This window comes from Theropithecus gelada, chromosome 19, assembly GCF_003255815.1.
Source record: "Theropithecus gelada isolate Dixy chromosome 19, Tgel_1.0, whole genome shotgun sequence".
Taxonomy (NCBI): domain Eukaryota; kingdom Metazoa; phylum Chordata; class Mammalia; order Primates; family Cercopithecidae; genus Theropithecus; species Theropithecus gelada.
In genome coordinates this window covers 28,638,097-28,651,880 of record NC_037687.1, presented here as the reverse complement: position 1 = coordinate 28,651,880, position 13,784 = coordinate 28,638,097, and the positions used below count along the sequence as shown (strand labels likewise).

The 13,784-nt window shown below is 44.4% G+C and overlaps 2 protein-coding genes across 3 annotated transcripts in view; one reads left to right on the top strand and one right to left on the bottom strand.

The window, feature by feature from the left end:
• Nucleotides 1-13,784, top strand: part of FPR1 (formyl peptide receptor 1) — a 57,673-nt gene that overhangs the window by 31,407 nt on the left and 12,482 nt on the right. The gene's annotated exons all lie outside the window — the stretch shown is intronic.
• Nucleotides 3,132-13,577, bottom strand: FPR2 (formyl peptide receptor 2). Of its 2 annotated transcripts, XM_025369050.1 has the most exons (3): nt 13,559-13,577; nt 10,947-11,086; nt 3,132-4,997 (listed from the first exon to the last, which is right to left on the bottom strand). In XM_025369050.1, exons 2-3 carry the CDS (start codon nt 10,948-10,950, stop codon nt 3,931-3,933), a joined length of 1,071 nt encoding a protein of 356 aa, XP_025224835.1. In that variant the 5' UTR covers nt 10,951-11,086; nt 13,559-13,577; the 3' UTR covers nt 3,132-3,930. The 2 variants fall into 2 exon arrangements, with proteins under 2 accessions (XP_025224835.1, XP_025224836.1); XM_025369051.1 differs by lacking the exons at nt 10,947-11,086; nt 13,559-13,577 and adding an exon at nt 5,106-5,261.

Here is a 13,784-nt window from a genome sequence, read left to right as displayed (position 1 = left end):
GGTTTAATTGACTCAGAGTTCAGCATGGCTCGGGAGGCCTCAGGAAACTTGCAATCATGGCAGAAGGCGAAGGGGAAAGAAGCCACCTTCTTCACAAGACAGCAGGAAGCAGAATTGCCCAGTGAAGGGGGAAGAGCCCCTTATAAAACCATCAAGATCTCATGAGAACTCAGTCACTACCACAAGACCATCATGAAACTGCCCCAGTAATTCAATTACCTCCACCTGCTGTCTTCTTTGACACGTGGGGATGATGAGGATTACAATTCAAGATGAGATCTGGGTGGGGATGGAAAGCCTAACCATATCACCCACTGAATGTAAAACACCAAGAATGAACCCTAATGGAAACTGTGGGCTTTGGATTAATGATGTATCTATGTAGGTCTAGCAACTGTGAGAAATGTATTACTCTGGTGGGGGATGTTGATAATGAGAGGAGTTGTGCATGCGTGGAGGCAGTGGGTTTATGGGAAATCTCTGTATTTTCTTCCCAATTTGCTGTGAAGCTAAAATTGCCCTAAAAAATAAACTCTAGGCCAGGCACGGTGGCTCATGCCTATAATCCTAGCACTTTAGGAGGGCAAGGCAGGAGGATTGCTTGAGCTCAGGAGTTCAAGACCAGCCTGGGTGACTTGGTGAAACCCTGTCTTTACAAAAAATACAAAAATTAGCTGGGCATGGTGGCACAAGCCTGCAGTCTCAGCTACTCAAGAAGCTGAGGTGGGAGAACCACCTAAACCTGGGAAGTCAAGGCTGCAATGAGCTGTCACTCCAGCCTAGGTGACAGAGTGAAACCCTGTCTCAATCAATCAACCAATCAATCAATAAACACTCTGCTAATAAAATAATGAGGCAGCCCCTTATGTACTAATATGATACTATTTTTGTATCTTATTGCTTGGAATTTACCCACATCTGACTGGAAGGATGACTGAGAAAATGATTATTTTAGCTAAATGAATTGCTGCCCACATTTGTTAATAAAGTAGGGGGAAGAATATTGGGTAGGCAGCTGGCAGTCTCCAGGGGAGCTTACACCTTTGGGTACTCAACATTCTCTACACTCTTCTCCCCAAACAGAAAAAGTGCTCTTGTTCTTCCTATGGGCACTATCCCCAGAGTTTTATTTTGGACTTCCAGATTCAAGCAAGTCTAGAAATGTTTGTTGGTGGCGAATGTCCCATAAACACCAAGAATCCTCAGCTTCTGAAGACCCCAGTATTCAAGGGTGCAATGGGAACTGAGAATCCACAGTGACAACTTCCAGTGAAGAAAAGAAAAATGGGGAGGATGCAGCAGGCCCTGTTCCACTGCACTTAACCAAGGCCAGTAGGAAGGAAAGTAAGACTCCTCTCTCCTGGCAGTGGAGGAAGGCTGTTAATTAGCCAATCCAGAAGCCCTAATTCTCCTGTCTCAAGGTCATACGCTGTGCTTGGTTCCTGGTTTTTCCTTCTTGCATTTTCTCCTTGTTCCTTATTTTCTTTGGCCACAACTTAGTTGGACATTAAAGGGTATACTTTTCTTAGGAACTGGAAAGCATTTATAGGAGTCAAGAATGCAAATGAAAGCCGGGCGCGATGGCTCAAGCCTGTAATCCCAGCACTTTGGGAGGCCGAGACGGGCGGATCACAAGGTCAGGAGATCGAGACCATCCTGGCTAAAACAGTGAAACCCCATCTCTACTAAAAAATACAAAAAACTAGACGGGCGAGGTGGCGGGCGCCTGTAGTCCCAGCTACTTGGGAGGCTGAGGCAGGAGAATGGCATAAACCCGGGAGGCGGAGCTTGCAGTGAGCTGAGATCCGGCCACTGCACTCCAGCCTGGGCGACAGAGCGAGACTCCGTCTCAAAAAAAAAAAAAGAATGCAAATGAACTAAGTAAACTTCTCTGCTTTGGAAATGTTGGAAATGCAAATAACTTTAATGGAAACAGGAGGGAAAACGAGAGGAAATGTGACTGAGTAAAAACAGTGGAGTGAGTGAGGACGCTGATAACAGGACTGCCTCATATTCGCGTAGAGTTGTGTCTTTTGTTAGCGCGTCCGGAGGGTATGTTCCGCACCGAAGGACCATTTCTAAGTGGTTATTTCCTGAAAGCAAAGTAAAGGGCTGAGTACTCTTGTGGGTTGATTTATTTCAAAACAAAGGCGTGAGGCAACAGTTAGCCACGGTACTTTCCTTAAAGCAGAAGCTCAAAACCAGAAATTCATAAAAAAGTAAACCACATGAGAATTTCTAAATACTGTGTGCTTGAGGATGGGTGTTTACTGGACATGGTCTGGTTCGTGTAATGTGGATTGGAGATAATTTTGATTTGATATGAAAAGCTCTCACTTAACACCTAGGTGATACTATTGTTTATTGATTTATTTATTCAATGAATATTTAATAAATGTCTATTACGTATCAGACAGTATTTTACACATAGAGGATGAGGTTCAATCAGCAAACCATACAGACCAAAATCCCTGACTTCAGAGAGCTTACATTTTCATTGTTTAAAAGAAATCACACCTCCAAAGGCTGTGCTCTAGGATAATAACAAGAAGAAGAAGAACAAAAATCAGAAATCAATCAATAAATAAAAGAAAGCATTTCAAGTTTCATGCTTTTTATTTTCAGACAAAGTCTCACTCTTGTTCCCCAGGCTGGAGTGCAATGGCACAATCTTGGCTCACTGCAACCTCCACCTTCCGGGTTCAAACAATTCTCCTGCCTCAGCCTCCCAAGTAGCTGGGATTACAGGTGTGTACCACCATGCCTGGCTAATTTTTGTATTTTAAGTAGAACCGGGGTTTTACCATGGTGGCCAGGCTGGTCTCGAACTCCTGACCTCAGGTGATCTGCCTGCCTCAGCCTCCCAAAGTGCTGGGATTACAGGCATGAGCCACCGTGCCCGGCCAAGTTTCATACTGTTTTATAACTTTTAAACAGTTATTATACTATTTCATGCTGATGAGTTTGACAGTTTGAATGAAATGGCCAAATTCCTTAAAACTCACAGTTCACCAAAACTGACAGTTAGGAAAAAACAAAAAACAAAAAAACAGAAGAGTCTAATGACTGTTAAAGAAAACAAACCTGTTATTAAAAATCTTCCCAGAAAGAAAACACAAGACCAAGTTGGCTTCACTGGTGAGTTTTTCTGAATATTTAATGAAGACATAACATCAGAAAACAGAATCAGAGGAATTACTTCTCAATTCCTTTTAAGAGACCATTACAAGTTTGATGTAAAACTTAGCAAGGATAGTAGAAAAAGTGAAATAACAGAACCATTTTTATATAAACATAAACACAGAAATTCTAACCAACTCTTGTGAGATATAAATATTTAAAGTATATCAGGACTAAGTGTGGTTTATTCCAGGAATTCAAGAGTAGTTTAACATTCAGAACTTAATGAACATTATTTATGATGATTTACATAAAAGAAGAAGAAGAATATGACCAACTTAATACATGTAGAAACTGCATTTGATAAAATACAACGTCCATTCATGATGTAAGAAAAAGAAACAGAAAACTCTTAGCAAACTAAAAATAGAAGAAAACTTCCATAGTCTGATTTTTAAAAATAGCTATAAAAAACCTACAGCAAACATTCTACTTTGTACTTTAAAGTCTTCCCCTTATTATGCGCTATCTCATCTAAGTCTTACAAATCCCCACCACTCTTTCTCTTCTGTTTCCCGCCTCCACTTACCCGGGTATAGGCAGAAGTCCAAAAAACCAAAAATAACACTAATATTATAGTAGCCTGACTGTCTATTTCTTAGCCCCAAATCGGGGACACAAAAGCATTTTTCCTGAATAAATACTTGAACTGTGCATCCTTGAATGCCTCAATATGACTCAAAGGTAGATCAAGCTGGAACTGGCATTAGGGTAGGATCAACAGAACTCAAAATAACCCTGACCCCATCCTCACATTGCCTGTAACTCAGTCTCTGCAGGAGGTGAAGCAGAATTGGCAGCCGTGTCATTGGTTGGGGCTGAGTCCTCAGACAGGGCCCTCTCCAGACTGGTGGGCAGGGAGTGGATCAGTCTCTCTCGGAAGTCCTGGCCCACAAAGACATAGAGCATGGGGTTGAGGCAGCTGTTGAAGAAGGCGAGGGAGCTCGTTGGGTTAACCAGGATATCAATGATTTTGTACTTGCCCTCGAGCAACATCTCTTTGAGCCAGACGGTGCTCAGAAGGGCAACCAGTTGAAAGGGGAACCAACAAATGAAGAAAGAAGCCACCACAGCAGTGAGGACCCGTAAGGGACGGCTGGATTTAATCATGCCCTTTTTGTGGATCTTGGCTGCAATGAGCCCATAGCAGATGGCAACAATGGACATCGGCATACTAAAGCCAATGACAAACCGGATAATCCCTCTGGCTGTCAGCATGGTAATGGCTACATTCTTCCTCTTCTCAGGGGTGTCACCCCAGGATGCAAAGTTGAAAGTACAGTACGTGTCCCCATTTGGAATAGTTACTGTAGTCAAAAAGAGGAAAACTGGCAAGGTAAGGACTAGGGCAAGAATCCAAGGTCCGATGATCACCTTCATGGCCAGACTCACGGTGCGGTGGTTCTGGGCCCAGACTGGATGCAGGACACAAATGCAGCGGTCCAGTGCAATGAAACCAATCAAGAAGACACTTCCAAAGAGGTTGATGTCCACCACGATGTGAATTAACTTACACAGGAACCAGCCAAAAGGCCATTTTTCTCCCATGGCCATAGAGACAATGAGGAATGGTAACGTGGCCGTGAAAGAAAAGTCAGCCAGGGCCAGGTTCAGGTAACAGATGGTGGTGACTGTGCGTGTCATCCGGAATCCAGCCACCCAGATCACAAGCCCATTGCCCAGGACCCCGAGGACAAAGGTGACCCCAAGCACCACCAACGGGAGGATCTGCAGAACAGTGTAGCCAGCAGACTCATAGGACGCTTCTTCATGCTCATTCAGAGGAGTGGAGAGGTTGGTTTCCATCTTGCCCGCACCTGAAACATTCCAACAATGGCCATTTCTCAGCTGTGGAACCATCTTACAGCATCTGTATTTATAGCTCACATCAACTTCCACTAAATCTCCCACTCCTACCAGGAGACCCACTCTATCTACTAAGCCTTGTTGACAATGGTGCTATGGAATTGGCATTCTCTTGGATGCTCCTTTGGGAAGGGATAGTCCTCCATATTCCCATCATTATCAATATGCACTTCACTTATCGGGCTGATCACTTCACCAAGAGGATTACAAGGCTCTGTCCACCAGCAAAAATACTGATCTTATGTTGTACGGACAATGGAAAATCGAGCATAGGCAGCCTCAGTATTGTGAGGAAGGCATAAGACTCAGAGTCAGAAGGTTCACATCTGTGTCTCCCATTACTCAATGCAAACATGCTGGCAAGCTCTGCAACCTCTTTCAGCCCCAGGTTCTTCCAGTCTCCCAACTCCTGACCCTCACAGATGTGAGAACCCTTGACCTATTGCTTGGCTAGTACTCAAGATAAAGTTGAAGGGTTTGGCTTGAGGTTATTGTTGAAGAGAATCTTGAGAAGTCACCGGTAATATGTAGTAGTATGTTATATCCTGAGGATTCTGCACTAGGGGAAGTCAGCAAAGAGAGTTCTATCTCTGCTTTCTACCCTCTGCTTTTTCCTGTCCCTGCTTGATGTGGAGCTCATCTCTGTTTGGAATGCAAATAATCAGTACCGATTTGTATAGCTTTGGTGTCTGTGGGATACAGACTCTGAGAATAATAAGCCATATTAATACTTGTAATAGAGACTATGCATTGTGTTAATTACTACATATGGGATCCAGTTTGGCTTACATAACAGCTGTGTAATATTCATTACTTCTAGTTTTCATTAGAAGAAATTAAAGCTCAGGGCAATTGTGAAATGTGTTGAAGGTCACTTAGGTAGTAGATAATAGATTAAGGACTTCAGTTCAGCTTGGTCTGACTTCTAAACCCTTACTCTTGACAGATATTGCTGGTTGCCCACCCAGCAACTGTTCCCCATTCTTCTCTGCTCAAAAAACCACAATCGTGTGTTTAGTTACTCACCCTGAAGAGAAGGTGTCCTTTCTCCATGTTGGGAATAAATCTTGACTAGTTTAATTAGCACTAACGAGAATTCCTTTTACTTTGCAAGGGATTGCTTTAGCAGTGGACATGTGACTGAATTGTGGACAATAACATTGTAAGAATATAACCTGCAGAACTTCTCAGATCAAGTTTTGTTGTTTTTTTTTTTCTTTTAAGAACAAAAATCCAAAACATGTAGTGCCTGCCTCTGGTCCGGGTCACATCTGTAATTTTTGTATCCAATTCAACACAAAGTCCCATGCCACTTGAGCACATTTTCTTGTTTTTTTTTTTTTTTTTCTCCTTGAAACAGAGTCTTGCTCTGTGACCCAGTCTGGAGTGCAGTGGCAGGATCTCGGCTCACTACAAGCTCCGCCTCCCGGGTTCATGCCATTCTCCTGCCTCAGCCTCCTGAGTAGCTGGGACTACAGGTGCCCGCCACCATGCCCAGCTAATTTTTTGTATTTTTTTTTTTTTTAGTAGAGACGGGCTTTCACCGTGTTAGCCAGGATGGTCTCGATCTCCTGACCTCGTGATCTGCCCGCCTCGGCCTCCCAAAGTGCTGGGATTACAGGCATGAGCCACCGCGCCCAGCCCACTTGAGCACATTTTCTTATGCTGTGGTCTGTGGACTTTACCAGAAACATCCAGGCTGCCTGTTAAAATTGTATTCATTATCCTTAGCAAACTAGTACAGGAACAGAAAACCAAATACCACATGTTCTCACTTATAAATGAGAGGTAAATGATGAGAACACATGGACGCAAAGAGGAAAACACTGGGGCCTACCAGAAGGTGGAGGGTGGGAAAAGGGACAGGATCAGGAAAAATAAGTAGTGGGTATTAGGCTTAATACCTCAGTGATGAAATAATCTGTACAATAAACCACCAGGATACAAGTTTACCTATATAACAAACCTGCACATAAACCCCTGAACTTACAATGAAAATGAAAAACAATTATATCCATAAATCTCACTCTGGAATCTGTTTGTATAAAAGCCAGGATGATTTGTTATGGCCATGAGAATCTGAGAATCATCTCAGACTGGGCTATTCAGCATCTTTAAGAGAAATAGCAATTCCCTAGCACTTGTTCATATCTAATGCTCATAACATTGTGAAACAGCCGTCACATCCGAGGGAATTCGTGGCCTGGGGACTCCTGTAGTTTTTCAGCATCATGCCCAGCCAGTCAGTGGAGGCAGCAAGATATGGAAACCAAGATGAAGAACTCCAGAGCCACTGCCTTTGCATACGGAAGTCCTGCCTTTGAAAGGGGTTCCCCCAAGATTACTAGGATAGGGCTATGCCCCAGTCTGATGATTTTTAGCCTTCTTCCTTTCACTTATTTCCTTCTTTTCCTCCTGCTATTACCAGTGAGTTTCACTGAGGTCTTCTTCCATGGGACATTATTTAATGTAGCTCAGGGTTTCTCAACCTTGGCACCATTGACATGTGGGTCTGGGTAATTCTTTGTTGTGGTAGACCGTTCTGGACACAGTAGGATGTTTAGCAGCACCCCTGGCCTCTATCCACAGATACCAGTAGCAACTCCTTCTCCAGAAATGACAATCAACAGGTTCCATAAACATTGTCAAAGGTCCCCTCAGAGGCAAAGTCACCCCCAACTGAGAGTCACTGTTATAAAGAATACTGGGCTCGGCCGAGTGCAGTGGCTTACGCTAGTAATCCCAACACTTTGGGAGGCCAAGGAAGGTGGATTGCCTGAGGTCAGGAGTTCCAGACCACCCTGGGCAATATGGTGAAGCCCCGTCTCTACTGAAAATACAAAAAATTAGCCGGGCCTGGTGGCTCGCGCCTGTAGTCCCAGCTACTTGGGAGGCTGAGGCAGGAGAATCGCTTGAACCCGGGAGGCGGAGGTTGCAGTGAGCCGTGCCACTGCACTCCAGCCTGGGAGACAGAGCGAGACTCTGTCTTAAAAAAAAAAAAATACTGGACTCTGGAGTCAGCTAGATCTCTCTTCTAATCTCATCTGTGATGTCTCCTCACTATGAGTTCTTAGTGACATCTCTTTAAGCCTCAGTTTTCTGCTCTGCAGAACGAGGACAATTTTATGGTGAAGTCTAACTTTCGGGTGAAGATTAAGTGAGAATAGACATGGAAATCTTTTAGGCTAGACTGAGTACATCTATGACACATGGGTACTCTTGGCCTTCACCAGGCTGTGTGCTCTGTCCTGGGGCTCAATCCATTATGAAGCTCAAGGTCAGGACAAGAACGATGCTCAGAGCAATAGTTGCTTCTACGTATGAACATTATCCACACGCCAAGAGCTTCTCCTTTAGCCCTAACGACGCCTCTCACAGGATGTGTGGATGGGCTGTGTTAATATGTGTAAGCACTGAGCACACCCTGAGACACGGTGAATATTGACTAATCTTAGTGATATTAGGTTGGTGCAAAAGTAACTGCGGCTTTTGCCGTTGAAAATAATAGCAAAAACAGCAATTACTTTTGCAGCAACCTAATAATTAGTATAACCATTGTACAGACAAGGAAGTTAAGATGGGCTTAGATGGGCTACGTTAATTGTTCAACGTTCCCAGGTAGAAAGAGGTAGAGCCAGAATTGGAGCTCAGCCAGACTGATTACAACAGAATTGTGCTGTTAACCCTTTTCCACCCCATAGTTCCTCAACAGACTCAGATTTTCTCTATCCACCCTCCAAACATTCTACGAGGCACTTAGGAGACATGATCTATCCATAATCTCAAATTCATTTTAAAATGTTGATACAGGCTGGGCGTGGTGGCTCACACCTGTAATCCTAGCACTTTGGGAGGCCAAGACAGGTGGATCACTTGAGGTCACGAGTTCGAAACCAGCCTGGCCAACATGGTGAAACCCTGCCTCTACTAAAAATACGAAAATTAGCTGGGCATGGTGGCGGGTGCCTGTAATCCCAGCTACTTGGGGGGCTGAGGCAGGAGAATGACTTGAGTCCGGGAGGTAGAGGTTGCAGTGAGCCCAGATTGTGACACTGTACTCCAGCCTGGGCAAAAGAGCGAGACTCCGTCTCAAAAAAACAACAAAAAAAATGTTGATACAACAAGGAAGGATAATTATGAAATGACAGGTGGGGATAGATTAACAAGGCAAAAATTGCAAAGTTTTAGGTCCACCCTAGTTGTAACATAAGGAGAAGAACCGTGAACCACAGGTGATACCTGTACTGATTATGAGGGCTACTATTTGGTGAGTCCTTAATATGTGCCAGTCACTGTATATTTTATCATCTCTGATTACAACATCCTTGCTTTGGGACAAGTGCCGTCCTTGCATAATATGTAGGAAAGTACGGCTCAGAGAGGGGAAGTGACTTGCGCGATTATTGAGGGTTGCAATTGAATTTATGACCATAGATGTCAAATGAAAACTCAGCAGTTCCTCATTAGGTTACTCTACTTCTCCAGCGCGCTTGCTATCCCACACCTTACTTATTTCAGTCCTGCTTTCTCCAAAAAATACCTCATTTACTGTGTTTTTCCCACTCCCAGCAGATGCTGTTGACTGACATTATAATGAGAAAATGGTAATAACTAGATGTGAAATTTTCAACCTTTTCTCCCCTGACCCTCAGTCTACCCGCCCCTGTCACTGTGAATAAAGACTTCTTGTTCTTTCCAATAATTTCCCTCCCTACATGGGCCGGGGATGCCCTCTCACCTTCCCACAAACCTTCCCCCTGCATTTGTCCTTCCATTTTCTGCCAAAACCGAACCCTCAAGATTTTATTTCTACTAGATCATTCTCACTATGACATAAACATTATCCTATCCCCTCCCTATAAAAAGAAACTATTCTTGGCTGGGTGCAGTGGCTCACGCCTGTAATCCCACCATTTAGGGAGGTTGAGGCGAGTGGATCACTTGAGGCCAGGAGTTTGAGACCAGACTGGCCAACATGGTGAAATCCCATCTCTACTAAAAATACAAAAATTAGCCAGGTGTGATGGCGCACACTGGTAATCCCAGCTATTTGGGAAGCTGAGGCAGGAAGACCTCTTGAACCCTTGAAGGCGGAAGTTGCAGTGAGCTGAGATCGCACCACTGCCCTCCAGCATGGGCGACAGTGAGTCTGTCTCAAAAACAAAAAAATAAAACAAAACAAAACAAAAACAAAATAAAAACCACCCCCAAAAAACAACTGTTGGGAGCAAACCCCCCCAAAAACTGGCCATAAACAAAATCTCTGCAGCACTATGGCATGTCCATAATGGCCCTAATGCCCAAGCTGGAAAGTTGTGGGTTTATGGGAATGAGGACAAGGAACACCTGGCCCCCCCAGGGCGGAAAACCGTTTAAGGCATTCTTAAACCACAAACAATTAGCATGAGCGAACTGTGTCTTAACGGGGTGTTCCTGCTGCAGTTAACTAGCCCAACCTATTCATTTAATTCAGCCCATCCCTTCGTTTCCCATAAGGGATACTTTTAGTTAATTTAGTATCTATAGAAACAATGCTAATGACTGGTTTGCTGTTAATAAATATGTGAGTAAATCTCTGCTCGGGGCTCTCAGCTCTGAAGGCTGTGAGACCCCTGATTTCCCACTTCACACCTCTATATTTCTGTGTGTGTGTCTTTAATTCCTCTAGCGCCGCTGGGTTAGGGTCTCCCCGACCAAGCTGGTCTCGGCAAACAACCAAAAAGATCCTTGGACTATATTCCTCTCCGGTGTTAACCCTATTTCTCCTAAGAGAATTCTTTCTGTGAAAAGAATTTGCAGCCAGATTTTGGAAGGAGTTGTCTGTGTTTGCTCCCTTAGACTCCTTGCTTCACTTTTTCTCCTGAATCCAGTCTGTATTGACTCCAGTCCTTAGCACTGACCCATGGTGCATTTTCCTGAGGATGCTTATGACCTCAAGGCTGCAAATGCAGTGGCTGCAAATCCATCTTGGTTCTTATCTCAATATCTTCGTGATATAGAACCCATTGGATCTCTTCCTTCTCCTTAAATCACGTTTTTTCTGTGCCATGAGATGATAAATGTACACACAACACACTTTCACCTGCCTTTAAATCTCAGTTGGCCATCTCTTTTCAGTCCCCTTTGCTAGTATTTTCTGCTCTAAGTTTGACTCTAAATTTAGGAGTATCCTGCAGCTTTTACTTGTTCCCCACCTCTTTTATCTCTATATAGTCTTTCTACAGGTGATATTATCCAGTTTCAGGGCTTAAAATATCATGCTGTCTTTTCATCTAAATTATCAGCCTTGGCTTCTCTCTGGTGCTCCAGTCTGATATAACCTCTCCCCACGGGAGTCCCGTAGACACTCCAAACCTAACGTGGCTCAACCAAACAGTTGATTGTCTCATCCTCCCAAACCTGCCACTCTTCCAATATTTTGTGTCTATTTGAGTTTAAACATTCAGTTGTTAAAGCTTCCAAACTAGAACTTATCTTTCATTTTCCTTTCTCTCACCACAATGCCATCCAAGTCCTATTAATTCTATCTGCAGAACCTGCTGAATGCACAACCAGAGCCATCTCCATCTCCACAACCTGTGTCCATGGTCCTGTCAGGCAGGAATGTTTGCACCAACTTTGCAAATAGCTTGTTCCTGGTCCTGCTTTTCCCTGCCCTACAATCCAATCTCCAGAAGAAAACCAAATGAGCTTTTTAAAAGTTCAGAAAGGGCCAGGCACAGTGGCTCACTCCTGTAATCCCAGCACTTTGGGAGTTCGAGGCAGGCGGGTCACCGGAGGTCGGGAGTTCGAGACCAACCTGGCCAACATGAAGAAACCCCATCTCTACTAAAAATACAAAAGTAACCGGGCGTGGTAGCACATGCCTGTAATTCCAGCTGCTCAGAGGCTGAGGCAGGAGAATCGCTTACACGAGGGAGGCGGAGATTGCAGTGAGCCCAGATTGCGCCATTGCACTCTAGCTTGGGCAAAAAGAGCAAAACTCTGTCTCAAAAAGAAAAAAACAAAAACAAAAAAACGCCCAATAAGGGCCAGCATGGTGACATGCCTCCCAGAACTTTGGGAGGCCAAGGTGGGTGGATCACCTGAGGTCAGGGATTCGAAACCAACCTGCCCAACATGATGAAACCCCAACATGATGAAACCCCATCTCTACTAAAAATACAAAAAGTAGCTGGGCGTGATGGTGGGAGCCTGTAATCCCAGGTACTCGGGAGGCTGAGGCAGGAGAATCGCTTGACCCTGAGAGGCAGAGTTTGCAGTAAGCCGAGACTGCACTACTGCACTTCAGCCTGGACGACAGAGCAGACTCTGTCTCAAAAAAAAAAAGTCCAATAAAATGGTGACGTTCTTTTCTTTTCTTTTCTTTTTTGAGATGGAGTCTCGCTCTGTCGCCCAGGCTGGAGTGCAGTGGCCGGATCTCAGCTCACTGCAAGCTCTGCCTCCCAGGTTTAGGCCATTCTCCTGCCTCAGCCTCCCAGGTAGCTGGGACTACAGGCGCCTGCCACCTCGCCCGGCTAGTTTTTTGTGTTTTTTAGTAGAGACAGGGTTTCACCGTGTTAGCCAGGTTGGTCTCGACTCCTGACCTCGTGATCCGCCCGTCTCGGCCTCCCAAAGTGCTGGGATTACAGGCTTGAGCCGCCGCGCCCGGCCTGTGATGTTATTTTCAACACCTTCCAATGGCTTCCAAACTTCTAACTTACCCTTATCTTAAGTTCCCTCAAGCACCCCTGGACCTGCCCTGTGCATCCCTCAGATCTTATCTCTGCACTCTCGTGGGGCACACTGTGCTCCACCCACAGCAGGCTCTGATTCCTTGAACATGCGACTCATTGTCATCTCAGGGCTTCTGCCTTCTCTGTTCCTTCTGCCTACAGTGCTCTTCCTCTTAAGCTTCTCACACCTGGCTCCTTCACATGTTTATTTATTTATCTTTGAGGTAGAGTTTCACTCTTCTCGCCCAGGCTGAAGTGCAATGGCGCAATCTTGGCTCACTGCAACCTCCGCCTCCTGGATTCAAGCGATTCTCCTGCCTCAGCCTCCTGAGTAGCTGGGATTACAGGCTCCCACCACTACGCCCGGCTATTTTTTGTTGTTGTCGTTTTCTGTATTTTTAGTAGAGACGGGGTAATGCAAGCCCTAAATGCTAGCCACACACGTGACTTACAACTTTCTAGTAGCCATATTAAAAAAATAAAATCACTAGGGGAAATTAATTATAATAATATGTTTCATTTAACCCCACAAATAAAAAAAAATCACTGGAACATATAACCAAAATTAAAGTCATTAACGAGATAAGTTGTATTATTTTGATCATACTAGTGATTAAACTACACTAAGTATATTTCACACCTAAGCACATTTCAGATCAAGATAGAAACATAAGCACTCAAAAGTTGTCTGTGGCAAGTGGATACTCCATTAACAGCACTGCTCTAGAATTTAGGAGGTGTTTGCCAGAGAGCAGGAGTTCCAACGATAAATTTTAAATTGTCAGTCCCCAACTTACCAGCAGCTAAGCTCCTCTTCCTGTGTGTTTCTTGGCTTCCTGTGGAGTAACACAAGCTCTAAGGGCTTTTACAGAGACTACTGAATGATGGGGGAGGGACAATGGAGCTGGAACCAATCCCCTAACAGAAACTCAGGAAATCTTATAATTTTCAGAAGACACCTTGGGTATGTTGTCAGTGGACTCTTCTTGGAAACCTATGTGTCTGAATGTTCCTTCATCTCTA